Below are 23,188 nucleotides of genomic sequence, written 5' to 3' on the forward strand. Positions count from 1 at the left end.
CTCCACATTAGAATCACCTGCAAGCTTTAAAGATTCCTGGTGACAGGTACTGTCCTAAGGGCATTACAGGAACGAACTCACCTGGGCCTCACCAGCAGCTGATGGCACGGTACCCGAGGGTCCCATTGTACAGGTGGTGGGATGTGGTGGGGCCAGGGGCCAGGTGTACCACAGGCAGGAAGATGATGGCTGAGCTTGGGTAAAGAATGTATGCCCGTCCCCACAGGGCCAGTGGACCCCCACGTCCTGACCTTGGAGGGTCCAGAGAGCACATCAGAGCTTGGCCAGCATACGGAGCTCCGCGGCTGACTGACCACACAGGTCATAGAGACAGGATCTCTCTCTATTGCCCAGGCTGGTGTGCAGTGGCGCAGTGACAGCTCACTGCAACCTTGACTCTGTGTTGCCCAGGCTGGCCTTGAATTCCTAGCCTCAAGCCATCTTCTCGCCTTTGTCTCCCAAAGTGCTGGGACTACAGATGGGAGTCACCATGCTCGACCTCTAGTCTAACTTATTTATTTATTTATTTATTTATTTATTTATTTGAGATGGAGTCTCGCTCTGTTGCCCAGGCTGGAGTGCAGTGGCCGGATCTCGGCTCACTGCAAGCTCCGCCTCCCGGGTTCACACCATTCTCCTGCCTCAGCCTCCCGAGTAGCTGGGACTACAGGCGCCCGCCACCACGCCCGGCTAATTCTTTGTATTTTTAGTAGAGACGGGGTTTTACCGTGTTAGCCAGGATGGTCTCGATCTTCTGACCTCGTGATACCCCCATCTCGGCCTCCCGAAATGCTGGGATTACAGGCGTGAGCCACCGCGCCCAGCCTAATCTTAACTTTTTTTTTTACAAAGATAAAGCTCAGGAAAAAAGCTAGCTCTGTATTTTTTTCACTATCTTGCCAGAATAATAAACATAATTTTAAAATTTTGGAAAGCAAGCTCTAGAATGTTTGTGAGTTGAAAATACAAACAGAATTTTGTCTTTTTTTAAAAAAAAGGCAGTGTCTTGCTCTGTTACCCATGCTGGAGGCCAGTGGCACAATTCTGACTCGCTGTTGTCCCAACCTCCCAGGCTCAAGTGACCCTCCCCACTCAGCCTCTGAAGTAGCAGGGACTACAGGCACGTGCCACCACATCTGGCTAATTTTTAAGTTTTTGTAGAGGTAGGGTCTCACTATGTTGCCCAGGCTGGCCTCAGACTCCTGGACTCAAGCAGTCCTCCCATCTTAGCCTCCCAAAATTCTAGGATTATAGACCTGAGCCACTATGCCTGGCAGAATTTTGTCTTTTAAAACTTGAAGTCCTGTTTTGTTTTATTTTTATTTTTATTTACTTTTTTTGAGATGGAGTCTCACTCTGTCCCCCAGGTTGGAGTACAGTGGGCAATCTCAGCTCTTTGCAGCCTCTGCCTCCTGGGTTCCAGCAGTTCTCTTGCCTCAGCTACCAGGATTACAGTCCTGTGCCACAACATCCAACTAACTTGTATTTTTAGTAGAGACAGGGTTTCACCATGTTGGCCAGGTTGGTCTCGAACTCCTGACCCCAAGGGATCCTCCCAAAATGCTGGGATTATAGGTGTGAGCTACCGTGCCTGGCAAAAACCGTGTTTTATAAATGGAATTCTAACCACTTAGAGAACCTGTATTGAGCCTTCTTCCAAAGAGTATACGATTTTGATTCATTTATTTTTTTTTTAAAGTGTTTATTGTGAGATATAATTTACATATAGACGCTTAAATTTGGGGAGGGAATGCAAGGCAAACACCTGTGTAACCACCACTCAGGTTAAAAACTAAAAACAGGCCAGTACCCTCCAAAGTTTCCCCTCAGGCTCTCTCCTAGTTACTACCCATAAAGTTAGCCATTTCCTGAATTTTGTTATAATTGCCTTTCCCTGTAATTTTAGCATCTGAGGGTATATCTCCAAATACTACAGGGTCACATATTTTTTTAAAGTTCATACAGTTGGTATTTCTTTTTTTTTTTTTTTTTTGGCTCTTTTTTCTTAGCATTATGTTTCTAAGATTCACAGCATTATGTGTTGAGCGTAACTATAGTTACTTCATTTTTGTTGCTGAATAGTACTGCATTGTATGGAAATGCCGCAATTTATGTATTATTTCTGCTGTTTATGTGGATTTTGGTTGCTTCTAGTTTTTTGCTATTAAGAATAATGCTGTCTCTTGGTGAACATAATATGTATGTTCCAGTGATTTTTTTCCCGAGGGATTAGAGTGCAGTTGTTGGGTCATAGAGCAGGGATCACCAACCCCCATATGCCGTGGACCAATACTGGTCCGTGGCCTGGTAGGAACGGGCTACACGGCGGGTGGTGGGTGAGTGAGTGAACATCACCTCCTGAGCTCTGCCTCCTGTCAGCTCAGCGGTGGCATTAGATTCTCATCGGAGTGCAAACCCTACTGTGAACTGCACATGAGAGAGCTAGGTTGTGCGCACCTTAGGAGAATCTAACTAGTGCCCGATGATTTCAGGTGGACCAGTTTTATTCTGCAACCATCCCGCTACCCCCCATCCGTGGAAGAGTTGTCTTCCGTGAAACCGGTCCCTGGTGCCAGAAAGGTTGGGGACCGCTGTCATAGAGTATGTGTGTCTTCAGTTTTAGTAGATAGTGCATGCAGTTTTCCAAAGTGGTTGTTTTAGTTTGCAAATCCATCATCAGGAATTCCTCTGCAACAACTTTGTAAAGCGTTTTCTTCCTTCCCTCCTTCTGTTCTGGAGAATGGCTAATGATCTCTAATTGCCATTTTATTTTCGTTTCCCTGATTTCTCATAAAGCTGAGCAACTTTTCATGTTTACTTGACCATTTGGATATCTTCCTTTGTGACATCCGTTAAGTCTTTTACCCGTTTTGCTGTTGGTTTGCATGTCTTTTTTCCCGTTGTTTTGTAAGTTTTGAATACAAGCTCTTTATTGGAACCCTGACCTCACACCAGTAATAAAAACCAGTTCCATTACATGAGTTCTTTATTGGTTACATATATTGAAAATAGCTTCTCTCGCTGGATGGATTGCCCTTTTGGTTTATTTAATGGTGACTTTTGATGAACAGAAATTCTTAATTTTAATGAAATTGTCTGTCAGTATTTTCCATTATGGGGTTAATACTTTTATGTCTTGTTCAATGTTTTTCTATCCCAAGGTCGTGAGGATATTCTCCTGTATTCTAGAATTTTATTGTTTTACCTTTCACAGTGAGCTCAAATTCTGTCTGGAATAAATTTTTCTTATTGATGTGAGGTCAGGATTTTGTTTCTTCCTTATATTTGATTGTCTCTGCATCCTTTATTGACTTTCCCAATGTTTTCTTTCCCTAGTATTTGTCAGTGACACCTCATTCGTAAATCAAGTGTCCATATATGTGTGAGCCTGTTTCTGGGCACTGTATTGGATTTCTTTGGCTTATTTGTCTATCCTAATACCAGGGTCACAGTTTTAATGAGTATAGTTTTTAAAGTTTTGATATGTACACACACACACACACACAAAATCGGGGTTTATTAGCGTCACTCAGAATATGAAGATCAATTTGGCAAGAATTAAAAATCTTTCAGAATTTTCAGTATTCAGTCTGACAGTCTGAGACAGTATGTTTTTCAACTTATTTAGGTCTTCTTTATCTCATAATTTTATATTCTGCATACAGATCTTGAACGTCTTTCGATAGATTTATTTCTGGGTCTTTGGTATTTTTAATACTGTTGTAAGTGACATCTTTTCAAAATGTTCGCTTTTTGTGGTTGTTAGGTTGAAGCATATTGCTGGTGCCCGGCCTTTATTGATCTATAAAAGTGGCAATTTCATACGACTCAACATAAAATGTGGAAATGTGGTTGCTTTTAATATATTTACTGTGTATCCTGAAAACTTGCTAAATTACTTATTGATTCTAATAACTTAGCTCTAGATGCTTTTGAACAACCTCCATAAACTATCATAATCTGAGCTTGATGACATTTCTTCAGTTTGACACCCAAAATGAACTATCACACATTCTACCCTTTCTTTTTATACCTTAACTTTGCTAGCTACAGCCAGTATGATGTTAATACAGTGGTATTTAGTAGTCCTCTTTGACACTTTCCTCATCTCAGAAATACAGAAATATTTCACGGTTAAATATAATTTTTTCTTCACTACCCCCTTTGTTGCCCCCACCCAAGATAGCCTTTATCACGTCAGTTTGAGTTCTCAACAAGATCCTGAGACAGAGTTAGGAGTGCAAGAGATTGAGGGCTACTGCCTCTGAAAAATAAGCTGGAGAAAGCAGGATTGGGCCAGGAGAGTCTCAGACTGTGATGCAGAATCTCAGCCAACCCAGTGGGGAGCTCTAGAGCAAAGACTGCCTGTTGGAAGCATCCTGCACTGGGTAGAGTTGGCCAGGCCCTGGTACACCCGCTGTGCTCATTCATTGTCTGGGAGGAGCCCAAGAAGAACTTGGCCTTACCTCAAATGCCACCGTTGATCCCAAAGGCTATAGGTGGAGGCTGGTCGCCAGCAGTGTTTTTCATAACTGAATGGCAAGTTCTTCCTTGTAGGGAGATCTGAGCAGTTCATAGAAAAAGTATTGAAAATCAAAGCCAGGCTGGGCGCAATGTTCACACCTGTAATCCCAGTAATTTGGGAAGTTGAGGCGGGTGGATCACTTGAGGTCAGGAGTTCGAGACAAGCCTGACCAACATGGTGAAACCCTGTCTCTACTAAAAACAAAAAAGTAGCCAGGCATGGTGGCACATACCTGTAATCCCAGCTACTCAGGAGGCTAAGGCAGGAGTATCGCTTGAACCCAGGAGACGGAGGTTACAGTGAGCCGAGATTGTGCCATCGCACTCTGGCCTGGGCAACAAAGGTGAAACTCCGTCTCAAAAGAAAAAAAAAAAAAGGAAAGAAAAAATCAAAGCCAAAGAAATACATTCTAAAAGCAAATAGAGAAGAAAACAGAGACCTTCAAAGAAGGTAGAATTAGCCTGACAGCTGACTTATAAACTGAACCAATGAGAGACAAAAATAATATATAATAAGTTTACTGACAAAATTTACCAAACTAGAATTCTATACCCAATGAAAATATCCTTTATAAATGAAAGTGAAATAAAGACATTTTAAAATAGATAAGAATGGAGAGAATTTGTCACCAGAAAATTTATGCCAAAGGAAATAATACAGTCTTTAGGCTGAAGGTAAATGATTTTAGAAGCTCAGAAATGCAAAGGAATAAAGAACATTAAAAATGTTTAAGTGTGTGGATAACAAAATGAATGCATACTCTGTAGAATAATAATAATAGTATTTTGACTTAATGCAGTGTGGCAGAACATTTTGGTACCGCTAAGGCTAAATCATATGAAGTTTGACAACTTCTACCTGGGTCTGTCCGTTTTGGAATATTTCCTTTGGGAAGTGAATCGCCATGATGTGAGAAACTTAAGCCACATGGGGAGGCCACATGTAGTCTTCTGATCACAGTCCCAGCTGAGCTCCCAGCTGACAGCCAGCATCACTTTCCCATCATGTGAGCCTCCTTAGACAAGCAGCACATCTGAACTTTCAGATAAATGCTGCCTGAATTCACATGTAACTGCAACACAGAAGGGACATTAAGTGAGAATAAATTGTTGTTTTAAGCCGCTAAACCTTAGAGTGGTTTATTATGCAGCAGTAGATAACCAGAATGCTTGATATCATATTGGACCTGGTTGGTCTGTGTTTGGTTTTCTTCCACTGCTTCAGAAATGCCTTTTTGCATTTGGTTTGTCCAAAACAAGATCGAGACAAGGTCTACACATTGCATGGGTCCTATGTCTCCTAAGTCTCTTGTCTGCTGTTCCCCCCACTCACCTTTTTGTTGTTAATGAAATTGGTTCATTTGTCTGTAGGACTTTCTACATTCTACGTTTGGCTATTTTCATCCTCTTGGTGTCATTTAACATTCACTTATCACATGAATTTTCTGTAAACTGTTAGCTAAATCTAGAGTCTGGATTAGGTTTAAATTCATTTTTTTTTTCTTAGCAAGAAGATTTTATAGCTAGTTGTGCAGTAATCTGGTCTTTGTCTCTGGTCCTGGAGATGCTCTAAATGTTGGAATTTCCTTAATAGTAAGAGTGTCTTTGTTATTCCTGAGTCCCTTGGACCACATCTGAGTTTATACCTAATGAGAAAACTCAAGATAGGGTTGGTCATCAGAAAAATGAACAGTGTTGGCCGGGCCCAGTTGCTCACGCCTGTAATCCCAGCACTTTGGGAGGCTGAGGCGGGTGGATCGCCTGTGGTCAGGAGTTCGAGACCAGCCTGACCAACATGGTGAAAACCCGCCTCTACTGAAAATACAAAATTAGCCAGGCATGGTGGCATGCACCTGTAGTTCCAGCTACTCGGGAGGCTGACACAGAATTGCTTGAACCCGGGAGGCCGAGGTTGTAGTGAGCCGAGATCGTGCCACTGCACTCCAGCCTCGGTGACAGAGCAAGATTCCGTCTCAAGAAAAAAGAAAAAACCAACCATGTGATTAGAGGGTTGGGCTTTGAGCCGACCCACCCTCCTCTAGGGAAGCTGGGAGGTGAGTTGGGTCACATGGTGGTCAATGATTGAATCAACTCTGGGTACTGAAACTTGCTGGAACTTTCTGGTTAGTGAAGCACATCAGTGTGCCAAAAGACTGATATGCCCTGATCCGTGGAGAAGAGGACACACAAGTTCTGTGTTCACGGGGACCCTCATCTCAGACCTTTTCCTCTATGCCCCTTTAGAATAAAACTGTAATAATTAAGTATAGTGCTTTACTGAGTTATTCTAGCAAATTATCAAGCCCGATTGGAGTTCATGGGAACCCCCTAGATTTTTAGCTGGTTGGTCAGAAGTATCGGTGGGCTGGGGACCCCCAAACTTGTAACTGGTATCTGAAGTGAGGGCTGTCTTGTTAGAGACTGTGCCCTTTACCCTGTAGATTCTGACACTGTCTGGATGGTGATATGGTCTGGCTGTGTCCACACCCAAATCTTGTCTTGAATTGGTAATTCTCATAATCTCCACATGCTGTGGAAGGGAACCCGCTGGGAGGTCATTGAATCATGGCGGCGGTTACTCCCATGCTGCTGTTCTCATGATAGTGAATTGTCACGAGATCTGGTGGTTTTATAAGAGGCTTTTCCCCCTTTGCTCAGCACTTCTTGCTGCAGCCATGTGAAGAAGAACGTGTTTGCTTCCCCTTCCGCCATGGTTGTAAGTTTTCTGAGGCCTCTCAAGCCCTGCAGAACTGTGAGTCAGTGAAACCTCTTTTTATGAATTACCCAGTCTTGAGTATGTTTTTATTAGCAGTGTGAGAACAGACTAATGCAGGTGGTTAGCATCAGAATTGTACTGCATTTCACTAGTGGGACTGTCCATTGTCTGTGTTTTTCATGAGGAGACGGTATGCCAGATTGTCGTAGATTTTTAGGTCACAGATTTTCTTACGTAGGGATTTAATGTAGGGAAATAAGATATTGTGGCATTATTTCTGTTGATCTAAGCCAGATGTTGGCAAACTTTTTTGGTAAAGGGCCAGATATTAACTACTTCAGGGTTTGTGTCCCGAATGGTCTCTATCACAACTATTCAACTTCCGTCATCGTAGTGTGAAAGCTGCCATAACAGTACGTGAGAAATGGGCGTAAAACTTTATTTGCAGAAGCTAGTAGAAGACTGGATTTGGCTTATGGGCTATAGATTACCAGCTTCTTTTCTAAATTGTCTTGGGAATGAGCTTTAATGTTCTCCTAGGAGAAAATGAAACAGAGAAGGAACTGTGATTTTTGACTTGTACGGAGACCTAGAAGTACTCATCTTTTGTTTCAAATTAAAGGACTTCTATTATAAAAAATATATACGCTTGTAGAAAATTTGAAAAATGTGAAAATAATAAATATAAGTAATATTTATTGGGTATTGACAAGTGTCAGGTATTCTAAATTCTTAAATACGTGAGATGGTATTCATTCTATGATGATTTTACAAGTGAGCATATTAAAGTGCAGAGAGTTTAAACTAAGCAAATAAATGATTATTAAGTGATAAAGCTAGAATTGAAAACCAAGCATTTGACTCTAAAGCCTAAGTTCTTAACCCCTCTGCAATAGCATAGGGCAGGGGTCGTTACCCTTGTATCCCACTACCCAAATGTACTACAAGGTAGTGCTTTTTTTTTTTTCCCCCCCAGTTATTTTTCTCTCTGCAAACAAAGCTAGATTTTCTCATTCTACATAATCAGTTTTACAATATTGCAACTAATTTTGTGCTCAGAAGAGCCACTTTGTGTCATGCCAAGTTGATTACCTGTGGCTAAAGGGAGAAGTGGGTGGGACACTAGAAAGCTGTCATCAGAGGCCAACAGCTCTGCAGCTCTTTGTAGCTGGCAGAATTCTGCTTTCTACAGACTTTCTCCAAGAGTATTTGGCTAGTGAGGGCAGAACTGGTGTTTGAACACAGGTTTTTATTTTCTACTTTAAATTTTGGGCTTCTCAGAAATATCTGCTCCCTGCTTCATCCCTGTTTTGATTCTCCCCTTACTACTATTTCCTGCCCTCTGTTGTAGTACAATAAGTGGTACAAAAGAAGAATAAATAGCAGGTTCAGAAACAGCTTTAAGGCTGGGTGCCACGCCTATAATCCCAGCACTTTGGGAGGCCGAGGCAGGAGGATCATTTGAGGTCAGGAGTCCAAGACCAGCCTGACAAACATGGTAAAACTCCATCTCTACAAAAAATTTAAAAAATTTAGCTGGGCGTGCTGGCACATGCCTGTAGTCCCAGCTACTTTGGAGGCTGAGGCAGGAGAATTGCTTGATCTCGGGAGACAGAGGTTGCAGTGAGTTGAGATCGCACCACTGCATTCCAGCCTGGGCAACAGAGCTAGATTCCATGTCAAAATAAAATGGCCTTAAAAACTAGGAACAAAGAATACCACAAAATACTAAAATGGTATGGAAAGTCTGAATATACAAAGACCTCACACCTTAAACAAAAACTAACTCAAAATGGATCATGGACTTAATGTAAAATGTAAAACTATAACAAAACTTTAAGGAGAAAAAACTAGGAGTAAAGCTTCAGCTTACAGGGCTAGGCGAAGAGTTCTTGACACCAGAGAATTAATACCAGATGTGCAATACATAAAGGGAAGATTGATGACTTTAAAACTTGCTCTGGGCCAGACGCAGTACCTCATGCCTGTAATTCCAGCACTTCGGGAGGCCAAGGGGTAAGGATCCCTTGAGCCCAGGAGTTTAATTAAGATCGGCTTAGGCAACATAGTGAGACCTTGTCTCTAGTAAAATAAAAAGTAAATAAAATAAATAAAAAATTGGCCGGGTGTGGTGGTGTGCACCTGTAGTCCCAGCTACTCGGGAGTCAGAAGCAGAGGATCGTTTGAGCCTGGCACGTCAAGGCTGCAGTGAGCCTTGGTCACACCACTGCACTCCAGCCTGGGCAACAGAGCAAGACTGGTCTCACAAAAACAAACAAATGAAACCTTTCTCTGCAGAAGACCATGTGAAGATGTAAAAATAAATATAGGAGAAAATATTTGCAAGTCACATATCTGACAATGGACCTAGTTTCTGGAATATAGAAAGAACTCTCGAAACTCAGTAGTATAAAAATAAAGGAAACAGGGAAAAGACATGAACACACATTTCCCTGCAGGGGAAACACAGATGGTAAAAAGGACATGAAAACCTGTTCAACATCATTAGCCACCAGGAAATGCAAATTAAAACCCAAAACACAAAACAGTGACACCACCAAATACTGGCAAGGATGTGGAGAAACTGGATCACGCATGCATTGCTAGTAGGTATGTGAGTGATGCAGCTATTCTGGAAAAAACAGTTTGGCAGTTTCATATAAATCTAAACATGCGGTTACTATAATTGACCTACTAATTGCACTCTTGAGGATTCTCCCAGAGAAGTGAAAATTTATATTTGCACTAAAACCTGTATATAAATGTTCATAGCAGCTCTGTTTATACTAGCCCCAAACGGGAAACCACCCGGATGTGTTTGAGAAGATGTGCTGTTGAACAGCGATACATCCATGCCATGGAATACAACTCAGCAATAAAAAGGAGTGAAGTGTTGGCACACACCACAACCTGGATAAGTCTCCAGAGAATTAGGCTGAGTGAAAAAAGCCAACTCCAAAAGGTTACATGTGCATGATTTCGTTTATATGACCTTTTTAAAATGAAAAAGTTTTAGTTGTGAATAATAGAGTAATGGTTGCCAGGGCTGGAGGGAGGGCAGGAGGAAGATGAGTGTGATTATAAAAGCGACACACTGGATCCTCAGGGTGCTGACACTGTTCTGTGTCTTAACTGTGCTGTTCATGAACCTACACAGTGGAGAAAATTGTGTAGAACTAAATACATGTACAAACACCAATGAGGACATACAAAACTGAGAACTTCTGAACAAACAGATGGATCGTACCAGTGTCGCTGTGCTACTTGTGGTATTTTGCCACAGTGTTTGCAGAATGATACAATGGGGAAACTGAGTTAAAATATAGCTCTTTTTACTATTTCTTACAACTGCATGTGAATCTACAGTTATCTCAGTGAAAATTCATGTTAAAAATACACACAGAGAAGCACAGGAAGCAAAACAATTAGAAAGTCAGGAAAGACCCTTTTGTGAGTTAAGAATTCTTAAAACTGCCTCACAGATGTCATCCATTTTCACTATGAGATGATTTGCAGAGAACTTTGTGGGGGAGATTGGGATGATGAGAAGTAGGATTACATGTTGAGATCTTCATAATCAAAAGCAGACCTCATCCTCTACCTTCCCCCAACCCAGTCCTGGAGGAAGTATGTAATTTTATCTCTAAAGGTGACAGAGAAGCATTGTCTCATCCCCTGCAAGGAAACTGGCTCCCAGGTATATCCCTGGGGAAAGCTGCCCTGTACGTAAGTAATACTCACGTGGCACCCGCTGTGGCTTCTGGTACCCCGGGTTTGTGTGCTTGTGCTGCCTGTACCATCAAGAAGCTTAAATTCTAGGGTGTGCAGACCTTGTCTTATCTCTAAGCATCCATGCCGTGTACACAACTGCCACATACCTCATTCTGAAGTGAATTTCATTTAGCTGATTTTTTTTTTCTAGCAAGATTAAATCTTCTGTTTAACAATAATGCAGTATACAAGTATGGCCATCTTAAAATTTGTTAGCAATAATATAGCCAACTTTCAGCTCATGTAAGCTAAAAGTTGGTTTTAGGCATACGCAGTTCTGTGAAGGATATGTTATCATATGAATGCAATACTAGACCAGATCGAAGGATTTGAATTCTCTTATCATTTACTAATGTAAAACATTTAGAGGCTTAGTTTCTTTATCTGTAAAATGAATTCTGTATTTATCTCCAGTGTGTTAAGAGCTGCAAGGACCACTGGAAATACAAACACAGTTGTTAAGACAGTAAGGCACTTTGAATTAAAATGCGAGGAGATGTTATTACAAATGAACATCTAAATTATTGCTATCTCTGTAAAACTGAGGTTAAAGTACAGTGTTCAATCTTGGCCTGTTTACGTTTTGAACCAGATGATTGGTTGTAGGGTAGAAGAAAGAGTGTCCTGTGCAGTACCTGGTGTTTAGCAGCGGGCCGGACTCTACACACTTAATGTTAGTGGCCCCACGATTTGTGACAAACAAAAATGCCTATTAGTTTTTCAACTCTTCTAGAATTTGTCCAGCATGTTTTTTGGTGTTAATAAAAACCCACACACAGAAAAATGCTTCTGGATGTTGCCAAATGCCCCCAGGGAAAGAAAATTGCCCTCAGTTGAGAACCATTGAGTTACAGGGATAAAACTATCAGATATATTCATTTTATAAAAGAATGTAATAGTATTTTAAAGCATACCACATATATTTTTGCCAAGACTGGTCTATTTGATTGGAAGAAGAGTCCATTTTCCTTCCGCATATCCCCATTTGGAGTTGGGAGTGCGTTCTGAGAGAAGCTGTGCTCGGATTATCAGGAATCCACAGCCTAGTGAGGAGCAAGGTTGAAGCTGAAGTCCTTAAGTATGACAGAAGCATGGGTGGGAAGGTACCGAAAAACCAAAGAATTTGGGAGTGGGAAGGTACGAAAGGTCTCTCCAAGTTCACATGCGTGTGCATATTTTCCTTAACACCTGAGGTGAGACAGCACCCCCGTTATGTCTTGTCTGTTCTAAAGAGATGTGGTGAAGAGAACTTGCAGCTAGTTGAGAATTACTAAAGTTTCTGTGATTCAGTGAAATTGCTTTTGAAACATTGTAGGGGTGTCTTACATTTGATAGATGATTTAAAAAAATGCATGGCATGGGCATTTTCGAGGGCTCTGAGTACTCTTAATAGACCCTTATCTCTGGATATGAATTCATGAGGTTCGAAGGTCCCTGCCAGTCAAATGGCAAACTATGGCGTTTCCCTGTCCTCTAGCGATTGCTTTACTGTCTAATGAGGTTGATCATCTTTTTCATGTGGTTATTGGCCATTTATTTTTCTTTAGTGAATTGTCTTCTTGCCCTTTGCTTACATTTCAGTCACAACATTGGTTTTCCCATTTCCTTTTTTCCTATTCACTGTTGAATTATAACAGTTTTTACATATCTTTGCATTGTAATTAATGTTGTAATCCTTATTTGCCTGTTCTTATCCTTATTCAGTGTTTATTTTTGCTCATTCTCTGACCTTTGACTTTTCTGCATTTTGTATTAAGTCGTCACAGTTGGGTTCCAGTTGTTTGACGGAATCCTTTTGTGTTTATACAGACAGTTGAGTTTATCTTATTTAATCTCACTGTAGATGTGTTTAGTCTTTTCCATCCACTTTTTATGCATTCATATTGGTTTTGGTTTTAATCTCTTGATAATGGGGCTCAATTTTCAGGTACACTTTTAAGATAAGTTTAAACCTTTATTAAATGACTTCAGAAACAAAATAGTGTCTATTGTGATCTTCCTTATTCTCATAACACTTAAGGTTGTGTTGGCATGTTCTGAGATTTTTATTCTTATTACAGTTAAATGATTATTTTTGTTTTGTGGCATATACTTCAAAAACAATATTTTCTGCTTTTCTAACCTTATTTCCACAGATCCTTTGCACTGAGTATCTGCTTATCTTTCATAAGACAGCTTCCTCATTTGTGAGTCTTGGTATGAGTAATTTCAGTGGTCAGATTCTGTCTTCATGATAATTTTTTTCTCCTCAAGAAAGTGCACATGAGTGATACACTTCCTGAGTTCCTTTTCTGTAGACGTCATGTGAGACCACAGCTTCTCATGCTCTAGAATTCTGTCACAACCATTATTGATGTATGAATAACATACAATAAACTGCATGTGTTCACATAATTTAAAAAGTTTGGCATATTTATGTACCTGTGAAATTATTACTACAGTCAAGATAATGGACATACGTATCACCCTTAAAAGTCTACTTGTGCCCCTTGGTAATCCCTTTACACTCCTCATCTTTAGGCAACCACCAGTCTGCTTTCTGTCACTAACAGGTAGTTTACATTTTAAAACATTTTATATAAATCGAGTCATACAGAATGTACTTTTTCGAGGGTCTGGGTTCTTCCACTCAGCATAATTATTTTGAGATTAATCTGCGTTGTTTTGTGTATCAGTAGCTTATTCTTTTATTGCTGAGTAGTATTCCATTGTACAGATATAACAACTCATGTGTCTGTTCACCTGGATACGTGGAAATTTGGGCTGGTGGAAATTTGGGCTGTTCCAATATTGAGCTATAACAAAGCTGCTATGAACATTTATGTACATGCCGTTCATTGTATGGACAAATGCTTTTGTTTCTCTTGGGCAGATATCTAGGAATGGAGTGATTTGGTCATGTGGTAGGTGTATGTTTAATTTGTAAGAAATTGGCTTCAAATTGTACTACAAGGCTATAGTAACCAAAACAGCATGGTACTGGTACCAAAACAGGTATGTAGACCAATGGAACAGAACAGAGGCCTCAGAAATAATGCCACACATCTACAACCATCTCATCTTTAACAAACACGACAAAAATAGGAATGAGGAAAGGATTCCCTATTTAATAAATGGTGCTGGGAAAACTGGCTAGCCATATGTAGAAAACTGAAACTGGATCCCTTCCTTACACCTTACACAAAAATTAACTCAAGATGGATTAAAGACTTAAACGTAAGACCTAAAACCATAAAAACCCTAGAAGAAAACTTTCTAGGCAGTACCATCGAGGACATAGGCATGGGCCAAAGACTTCGTGACTAAAACACCAAAAGCAGTGGCAACAAAAGCCAAAATTGACAAATGGAATCTAATTAAACTAAAGAGCTTCTGCTCAGCAAAAGAAACTGTCCTCAGAGTGAACAGGCAGCCTACAGAATGGGAGAAAATTTTTGCAATCTTTCCATCTGACAAAGGGCTATCCAGAATCTACAAGGAGCTTAAACAAATTTACAAGAAAAAAACAACCCCATCAAAAAGTGGGCAAAGGACATGAACAGACACTTTTCAAAGGGAGATATTTATGCAGCCAACAAATATGAGAAAAAATGCTCATCATCACTGATCATTAGAGAAATGCAATCAAAACCACAATGAGATACCATCTCACACCAGTTAGAATGGCGATCATTAAAAAGTCAGGAAACAACAGATGCTGGAGAGGATGTGGAGAAATAGGAATGCTTTTACAGTGTTGGTGGGAGGGTAAATTAGTTCAACCATTGTGGAAGACAGTGTGGTGATTCCTTAAGGATCTAGGACTAGAAATACCATTTGACCCAGCCATCCCATTACTGAGTATATACTCAAAGGATTATAAATCATTCTACTATAAAGACATGTACATGTATGTTTATTGCAGCACTATTCACAATAACAAAGACTTGGAACCAGCCCAAATGCCCATCAGTGATAGACTGGATAAAAAAAAATGTGGCACATATACAACATGGAATACTATGCAGCCATTTAAAAAAAGGGGATGAGTTCATGTCCTTTACAGGGACATGGATGAAGCTGGAAACCATCATTCTCAGCAAACTAACACAAGAACAGAAAATCAAACACCACATGTTCTCAGTCATAAGTGAGAATTGAACAATGAGAACACATGGACATAGGGTGGGGAACATCACACACTAGGGCCTGTCTGGGGGGTGGTGGGGGTAGGGGAGGGATAACAGGAGAAATATCTAATGTAGATGACAGGTTGATGGGTGCAGCAAACCACCATGGCATGTGTATGCCTGTGTAACAAACCTGCATGTTCTGCACATGTATCCTAGAATTTAAAGTATAATAAAAAAATGTTTAAAAAGAAATTGCCAAGCTTTTTCTAAAGTGGTTGGTCTGTTTTACATTCCCACCAGCAATATGTGCCAGTTTCAGTTGCTGCGCATCCTCACCACATTTTACGTGGGCATTCTTTTTAATTTTGGACATTAAAATAGGTGTGTAGTATCTCATTGTAGTTTTTATTTCCTTTTTCTTAAAAATTGATACTGAGCATCTTTTCGTGTGTAGTTAACATTTGTACAATTCCACACTTTAAAATATTAGGTTCTTTTCTTACTCAGTTTCATGAGTTCTTTATATATTCAGCATATAAGTCCTTCATCAGATACATGATTTACAAATATTTTCTATGTGATTTGCCTTTTTATTTTCATTATGGCGTATTTTTGGTGAGCATATGTTTTTAATTTTGTTGAAGTTTGATCTATCAGTTTTTCCTTTATTGATAGTGATTTTTTGTTCAGGAAATCTTTTCTGTTCCAAGGTTACAAAGATAGTCTCCTGTGTTTTCTTGCTGATGCTTTATAATTTTAGTTTTTATGCACAGAACTGTGATTGATCTGAAATTATTTTGAGTACATGGTGTTAAGGATAAAAGAGCATTTTCCTCCAACATAGGTTGGTTTGGTGTCTTAGTCTGTTTTCTGTTGCTATAACAGAATACCACACAGATTGCGTAACATATAAAGAAACAATGTTTAGTTAGCTCACAGTTTTGGAGGCTGGGAAGTCTAAGAGTGTGGTGCCCGCATCTGGTGAGGGCCTTCTCAGTGCGCTGTAACGTGGCGGAGGGCATCGCGTGACTAGAGGGCCTTCTCAGTGTGCTGTAATGTAGCGGAGGGCATCGTGTGACTAGAGGGCCTTCTCAGTGTGCTGTAACGTGGCGGAGGGCATCACGTGACTAGAGGGCCTTCTCAGTGTGCTGTAAGGTGGCGGAGGGCATCGTGTGACTGGAGGGCCTGCTCAGTGTGCTGTAATGTGGCGGAAGGCATCACGTGACTAGAGGGCAAGAGCAAAAGAGCCAGAGCGACCTTGCTTTTATAGCAAAATCATTCCCACAGTAGCAACATTAATAGATTAAAAGGTAGTTAATAATAATGAATAGACTATTCATGAAGGCAGAGTTGACATTAATCCATTCCTCAGGGCACAGGGATTAAGTTCCCAACACATTAATTTTGCAGGAATGCTTTCAAACCATAGCATCTGGTTGTTCCAGTACCATTTTTAGAAAAGATGTATATTTTCCACGGAATCCACTGATCCCTTTGTTGAAAACCAAATGACTGTATACATGTGTGTCTGTTTCTAGACTTTGTCGGTTCCATTGATCCATCTTTATACTAGTACCACACTGTCTTGATGACTGCTGCTTTTTTGTGTATGTGACATAATAGACATTGTGGGTGGCGTAATAGACATAATATAAAAATGACCACTTTAACCTTTTTTTGTTTTGTTTTGGACGGGAGTCTCACTCTGCCGCCCAGGCTGGAGTGCAGTGGCACGATCTCGGCTCACTGCAACCTCTGCCTCCCAGATTGAAGCAATTCTCCTGCCTCAGCCTCCTGAGTAGCTGGGACTACAGGCGCTCGCCACCACGCCCAGCTAATTTTTGTATTTTTTTTTTTTTAGTAGAGATGAGATTTCACCATGTTGGTCAGGCTGGTCTCAAACTCCTGAACTCAGGTCATCCGCCCACCTCAGCCTCCCAAAGTGATGGGATTACAGGCGCGAGCCACCACACCTGGCCCTGTTTAACCATTTTTAAGTGTACAGTTTAGTGACATTGCATACATTCACATTGTTGTGCAACCATCACCATCATCCAGCTCCAGAAATTTATTTTCCCAAACTGAAACCTAAACAATAATTCCTCATTCCTCCCTCCCCTTATCCCCTGACAGCCACCATTCTACTTTCTATCTCTATGAATTTGATGACTCCAGATACCTCCTAAGTGGAATCATACAGTTTTTGTCTTTTTTAACTGACTTATTTCATTAGTCTTGAAGGTTCACCCATTGTTGTAGCATGTGTCAGAATTTTCTTCCTTTTTAAGGCTGGATCATATTCCTTTGTATGTATAAATCACATTTTGTTTATCTGTTCACATGTCAATGGGCATTTGGGCTGCTCCTACCCCTTAACGGTTGTGAATAATACTGCTGTGAATGTGGGTGAGCCCCTGTTTTCTGTTCTTTTGGGTGTATACACAGAAGTGGGATTGCTGGTCTTATGGTAATTCTATGTTTAATTTTTTTTCAGAACCACAATACTGTTTTCCATAGTGGCTACACCATTTTAACATTCACACTAATAGTGCACAAAGGTTCCAGTTTCACCACATCCTTGCCAAAGATCCGTATTTTCTTTTTAAAAATTTAAATAGCAGTCATCCAAACAGGTAGGAAGTGGTATGAGTGTGGTTTTGATTTGCATTTCCCTAATGGTCAGTGATGTTGAGCATCTTTTTAAATGCCTACTGGCCATTTGTGTATTTTCTTTAGAGAAATGTTTGAGTCCTTTAGCCACCTTTTAGTTTGATTGTTTTTCTGTTACTGAGTTGCAGGAGTTCTTGATATATTCTAAATATTAATCTCATCAGATATTTGATTTATAAATATTTTCTCCCATTGCATGGGGAATATATGTAATTTTCATAATAAAAAGTTAAATGAAATTTTTCTTTACAGAAAATAGAAGAGCTCGACCAATACCAACTCATTTACCACTCAGACTCAACAGTTACTACCATTTTGCTGTGTTTGCTTTATCCATACAGCCCCCCTCACACACACAAATTATTTTGCCAAGACATTTCAAAGAAAATTAGGGACACCCTTACACTTTACCTAGTACACACCTTCAAAAAATTAGGACAGTTTTCTACATCTGCCACATTTTCTGCATAAACAGTCTCCAGAACATTTACAAAATAATATATATTACCGGGGAAAATAATGCTGTTTTGTTCTCTTTTTGATGTAGCAGATAACCTTTTGGGATAAGTTCACTGATGGTATTCCTTATAGTGTTGGCATTTTCTCATACATCAGTAAGAACTTCTTTTTCTTCATCACCTGAAATACAGCTATTGCCTCCAACTTCCTACTTTTTCTTGTCTTCCTTATCTTTAAAACCTAAAGTAGACCGAACTTCTTCCCATGACTTCCTTATAAGGCAGAGCGTTATCTGGCCTCTGCTTGGCCCTGCAGCCTCATTTTCTCCTCCTCTCCCAGCTCCAGCAGAGAGACCTGCCACCTGTTTCTTGAGCGTACCAACCTCTGCTCTCTGTGAAGGCCTTCACGTGTGCTGTTTTCTGTACCACTGCCCATCCAGCTGCCACACTGCCTTTTTTAATCCTTCAGGTTTTTATGTAAATATTATCTCTTCAGACAGGCCTTCCCTCATGATGTGTTTAAGTATGGCAACTATGTATTCCTCTTCACAGCACCTTTTCAATATTTTGATAATCCTATTTCGGTATATAAATATGTATTTTTTAATGACTGTCTCCCTCACATACACCACCCGCTGTACCTGGAGTTCCTTGACAGTGGGAATCGTTACCACCAGCACCTGGCACGCAGTTAGTGAGCAGGGAGCAGTCCGAGGCACCGCAGCCTCACAAAGTGATTATCACAGGGACTGTTTTCAGGATAGAAATTCATCGCATTCCTTTCTGTTACTTCATGTGTGTTTACAATTTGATCCAGTCATTGTATGTGATTTGGGACCAGGTTTAACCTTAAAATCCAAGTGGGTATAAAATGAATGTTGGAACTAAAATAGAATATTTTGGATATTCCCTATGTCTGTAGTATAAATATTTGGCTTCAGTTTTTTAATCATTATGTTATTCCTTTTGCAGACCGAGACAACACTTGGACTCAGTTCATATCAGCAGAAAAGGTAAGTATATTTGGTAAGATCACTGACATACTTTCAGTTCCTTCTGGGGGATTCCTGTGGTTCTCCCCTCCACTTTCCCCTTGCTCTTTTTGGTGAAGAAGGAATAGCAAATTGTAAATCACATTATATGATTATTTCTAAGTATTTTAGGGTGTGGGAAACCAGGTTTAAGTTTGAATGTGCGCTTCATGCAGTTGTGTAGTGTGCTTCCCCTGTCGTGTACGGAGGGCTGTTACTCAGAGCTGAAACTCCCCTTGCTTTTTGAGAGATTCAGCTGTGTAACTCCTTAATGGCTTCTCTTGTGGCTATCCCTGCTTTTGATGTACTGACCATTGCTGCCCTCCGTTACCAGGGGTCTGCCTGCAGGTCCCCAGAGGAGGATCTCAGACCTGCTTAAACCCAGTCTTGTGACTCGGAGAGACCACTTTTAAATACAGCTTCCCCATAGTAACAGGGGGATGGTTTTACCTCAGGTGTTAAGGAAAATAGGTACATGCATGTGAATTTGGAGACACTTTTCCTGCCTCCCCACGCCCAAATTATTTGGTCTTTTGGTACCTTCTCACATCTGTAAAGAGACATACTGTGCTGATTCTCTTTCCATATCCGGTGAAAGTCTGTTCTGGTACCTAAAGGTGAGTGAGAGCTTTCTTTGATTTGGATAAAACAGTCCCTCCAGCAGCTATTTTGTGTTCACTCCCAGCTCTTAATGATTGCTCCCCGGGGGACCATAGATGTAAAGGAAGTTAGCTTACAAGGTTCAGTGTGATGGTGTAGTTGCTCTTCCTGTTTGCCAGAAACATCTGGTCAGGCACCAGTACCTGTTCTAGTGAGCGTCCTTTAGTAACAATTGAAAGGCTGGCAGTGGTGTCAACAGGGCTTTCAGGTAAGGAGCCCATATCGTGGATTTAAGAACCCAGTTATTTTACAGTGTGTGTTTTTAGAAGTATGTTTTATTCTGTCCGTATATTTATTCCTTAAAAGACAGCAAAGCAGATTTATTTTTAAAAATTATTAATATCCACTGAAATCAGACTCTTAGCCACCAAAGTGGCTATGGCAACAGAAGATGCCTCCACTCTTGCTGTCATCACTGCAGTTTCCATTCTGAGGTAGCAGGAACAGGGAAGCATTTGTTCCTCCTAGGCCTTCGTGTTAAAGTACATCTATGAATGTCTCCAGACTAGCAAAATGCAGACTGCATCAACAAAGAATTTTGTTTTGAGAGAGAAATATAAACTATTCAGACTATTAGTAGGACAGTTAAAACTTCTTACCTCATAAATAATGAAAATTCTTCAGTATTCACTATTTTTTCTCTTTTCACTCTTTCATCTCCGCAGTAACATGGCCCTTCTTCCCCATTGTTCTGTCGTTCTCCCTAATGTTATATGTCCTATGGGGACCTGCCCTATCTGTGATTCCTGCCCAAATACTTAACACTGGCCTGGGTTGTGTCCAAACGACTGCGTGTCTAGTCTGATTCCTCCTTGGCTGGACCATCTAAGAACCCTAGAACTGTCCAACCACATCTAGAGCCAAAAGAATGGTGAGAAAAACATATATGTTATCTTGTGCCTCTTCCTGCTTTCTTCCAGCAATTAGGAAATTAGCTGTGGAATTAGACTGCACTACATTTATGAAGATGAGGATGTTCATTCGTGATCAAAATCTGGGCTTTAAGTATTTTCCTAGTGTAGTGAAGAATTGACATCAGGACATAATTATGTTCTCATCTCGTTCTACTTGTCTACTCTGTCTAAAGCTTAGTGGTATAAAATAACCATTTTATGATGCTCTCAAACTGTCAGAAATTCAGGCAGGGGACAGCAAAGACAGCTTGTCTCTTCTGCACGATCTGGGGCCTCAGCTGGGGAGATTTCAGAGCTGGGAATGACTTGATGGCTGAGAGCTGGAGGCATGTTCATTACATGTTGATGCTAGTTTGCTAGCTGGGACCTCAGCTGAGCTCTCACCTAGAATGCCTGTATCTCGGCCTCTTTGTGTGGCCTTCACGTGGGCTAGTTTGGGCTTCCTCCCAGTGTGATGGCTGGACTCCCAGAGTGAATGTCCCAGAGGAAGCTAGTGAAAGCTGGATCACCTTAGTCTGCCCTTGGAAGCCACAATATCACTTCCGCTGCTGTATGCTATTCGTCAGCAAGTCACTTAGGTTGTCCTAGATTCAAGATAAGGGAGGGGAGAAAGAGCTCCCCACCTACTGAAGGCAGTAATACTAGATTTGTAGACACAATTTACAACTTTCACATTTTACATTTTGTGTGTGTGTGACCAGGATCATGAATTAGGTAAACATTTAATTGAAATTAGTATGCAGATTGGGTATGGGATTGGGTTAAGCACTAAAACATATGTCTTAGTGAGCCCGGGATTCAATAACAAAATACCATAGACTGAGTGACTTAAACAACAGACGTTTATTTCTCATGGTTCCAGAGGCTCAGAAGTCTAGGATCAAGGTCTTGCAGACTTGGGCCTGGCAAACCGTTTTGATGATAATGAAAAACTGATAACCATATGGACCACTAACATATACCTTAGGTGTCTTAATACCCCACAGCTAAACCCCGAGAGGCTTACAGCATCTGTTTATAAGTCCCTCTTCAAAAGCACTGTTTTCTTTGAGATTGCATTTTGTCATTTCATCAACACGTATGCTTTATAACCTCATCAGAAGTGGTGTCTCCGATATCCTCCAGAGCTATTTGGATGTGTTTAACATCCAGAGGACATTGGCAGATCTCATTTTCTACAGGCTTTGTGCTACAGAGGCTTATCTTGAGGAGGGCCGGCGGCAGCCAGGTAATGCCTGTTCCCCTACAGAGAATTTAATACATCAGTTTTATGTGTTCAGCGATTTAAAGGAAGACATGAACATAATGAGGGAAAATGGACAATATAAAAAAGAAAAAAAATGAAGCCTCTAGAGTTGAAAAATACTGTTTCTGAAATGAGTATTTCACTGGATAGGATTGAGAACAACCTTGACATTGCAGAAGAAAAGCTTAGTGAGTTTGAAGACAGTGACAGCAGTAATTTAAACTGAAGCACAGGGAGAAAAATAACTAAAAAACAAATAAATCCTTGGTGACCTCTGATACAGTAGTAGCAAGCAGTCTAACACATGTGTGAGTGAGTTCCCAGGAATTGGGAGAGGGAGTAGCTGTCGAAGAACTTTAATAAACCTGAAGCAAAAGTAACACAAAGTCACACCAAGCCAGATAATATTCAAGTTGTTGAAAATCAGTCACAAATAGAGAAACAGCCAGGGAAGAAAACTAAATATAGTAGTTCAAAAGATAAGAATGACTGCTGGTGGTTCATCAAGGACAAATGCAACCCCCAAACCAAGGAAATAACATTTTTAAAGTACCAAAAGGAAAAATTGCTAATCGAAAACACTGCATCCAGCAGGAATATCCTTCAAAAAAATGAAGACATTTTCAGATAAAACTGGAAAATTTACAGTAGACTGGCACTTTTGAGAAATGTTAAAGGCTAAAGATAGTTAACCATTTCAGGTGAAAACACAGATCCTATGAAGAACAAAGACCATCAATAAAGGCAAAAAGATGTGGAAAAATATAAAAAAATGTTTTCTGGTTAAGAAAATGTTAATTTCTAACATTTTAAAAACAATGATTTAAAAACAAAAATAATTGTTTATAGCATGTATACATTACGTGTGTGATAATAGCACAAAGAAGGGTTGCACAAAAGAATTGAGTTATAAGGTTCTTACATGATATGTAAAGTAGTATAATATTATTTGAAGTAAAACTGTGATGATATGAAATAAGCTCCACAGGAAACATTAAAATCATTTTTAAAAAGTAACAAGAGCTATAGCCAATAAACTAGTCATGAAGATGAAATACTAAATGAATACTTAGTTGATCTAAAAGA

General features: G+C 40.3%; 1 protein-coding gene and 1 non-coding gene across 5 annotated transcripts in view; both read left to right on the forward strand.

Moving 5' to 3' along the window:
* TMEM131 (transmembrane protein 131) overlaps positions 1-23,188 on the forward strand; it is a 252,616-nt gene that overhangs the window by 74,320 nt on the left and 155,108 nt on the right. For all 4 annotated transcript variants that reach the window (XM_003909005.4, XM_009184705.4, XM_009184706.4 and 1 more), the window contains exon 3: positions 19,224-19,264. In XM_003909005.4, coding sequence (XP_003909054.1) covers positions 19,224-19,264 — 41 coding nt within the window. The remainder of the gene's footprint in view (positions 1-19,223; positions 19,265-23,188) is intronic.
* Positions 11,725-11,784, forward strand: LOC116270412. The gene has a single exon (XR_004178450.1). It is a non-coding gene; the product is annotated as a U7 small nuclear RNA (small nuclear RNA).

Source organism: Papio anubis, chromosome 14 (genome assembly GCF_008728515.1).
Source record: "Papio anubis isolate 15944 chromosome 14, Panubis1.0, whole genome shotgun sequence".
In the NCBI taxonomy this organism is placed as follows: Eukaryota; Metazoa; Chordata; class Mammalia; order Primates; family Cercopithecidae; genus Papio; species Papio anubis.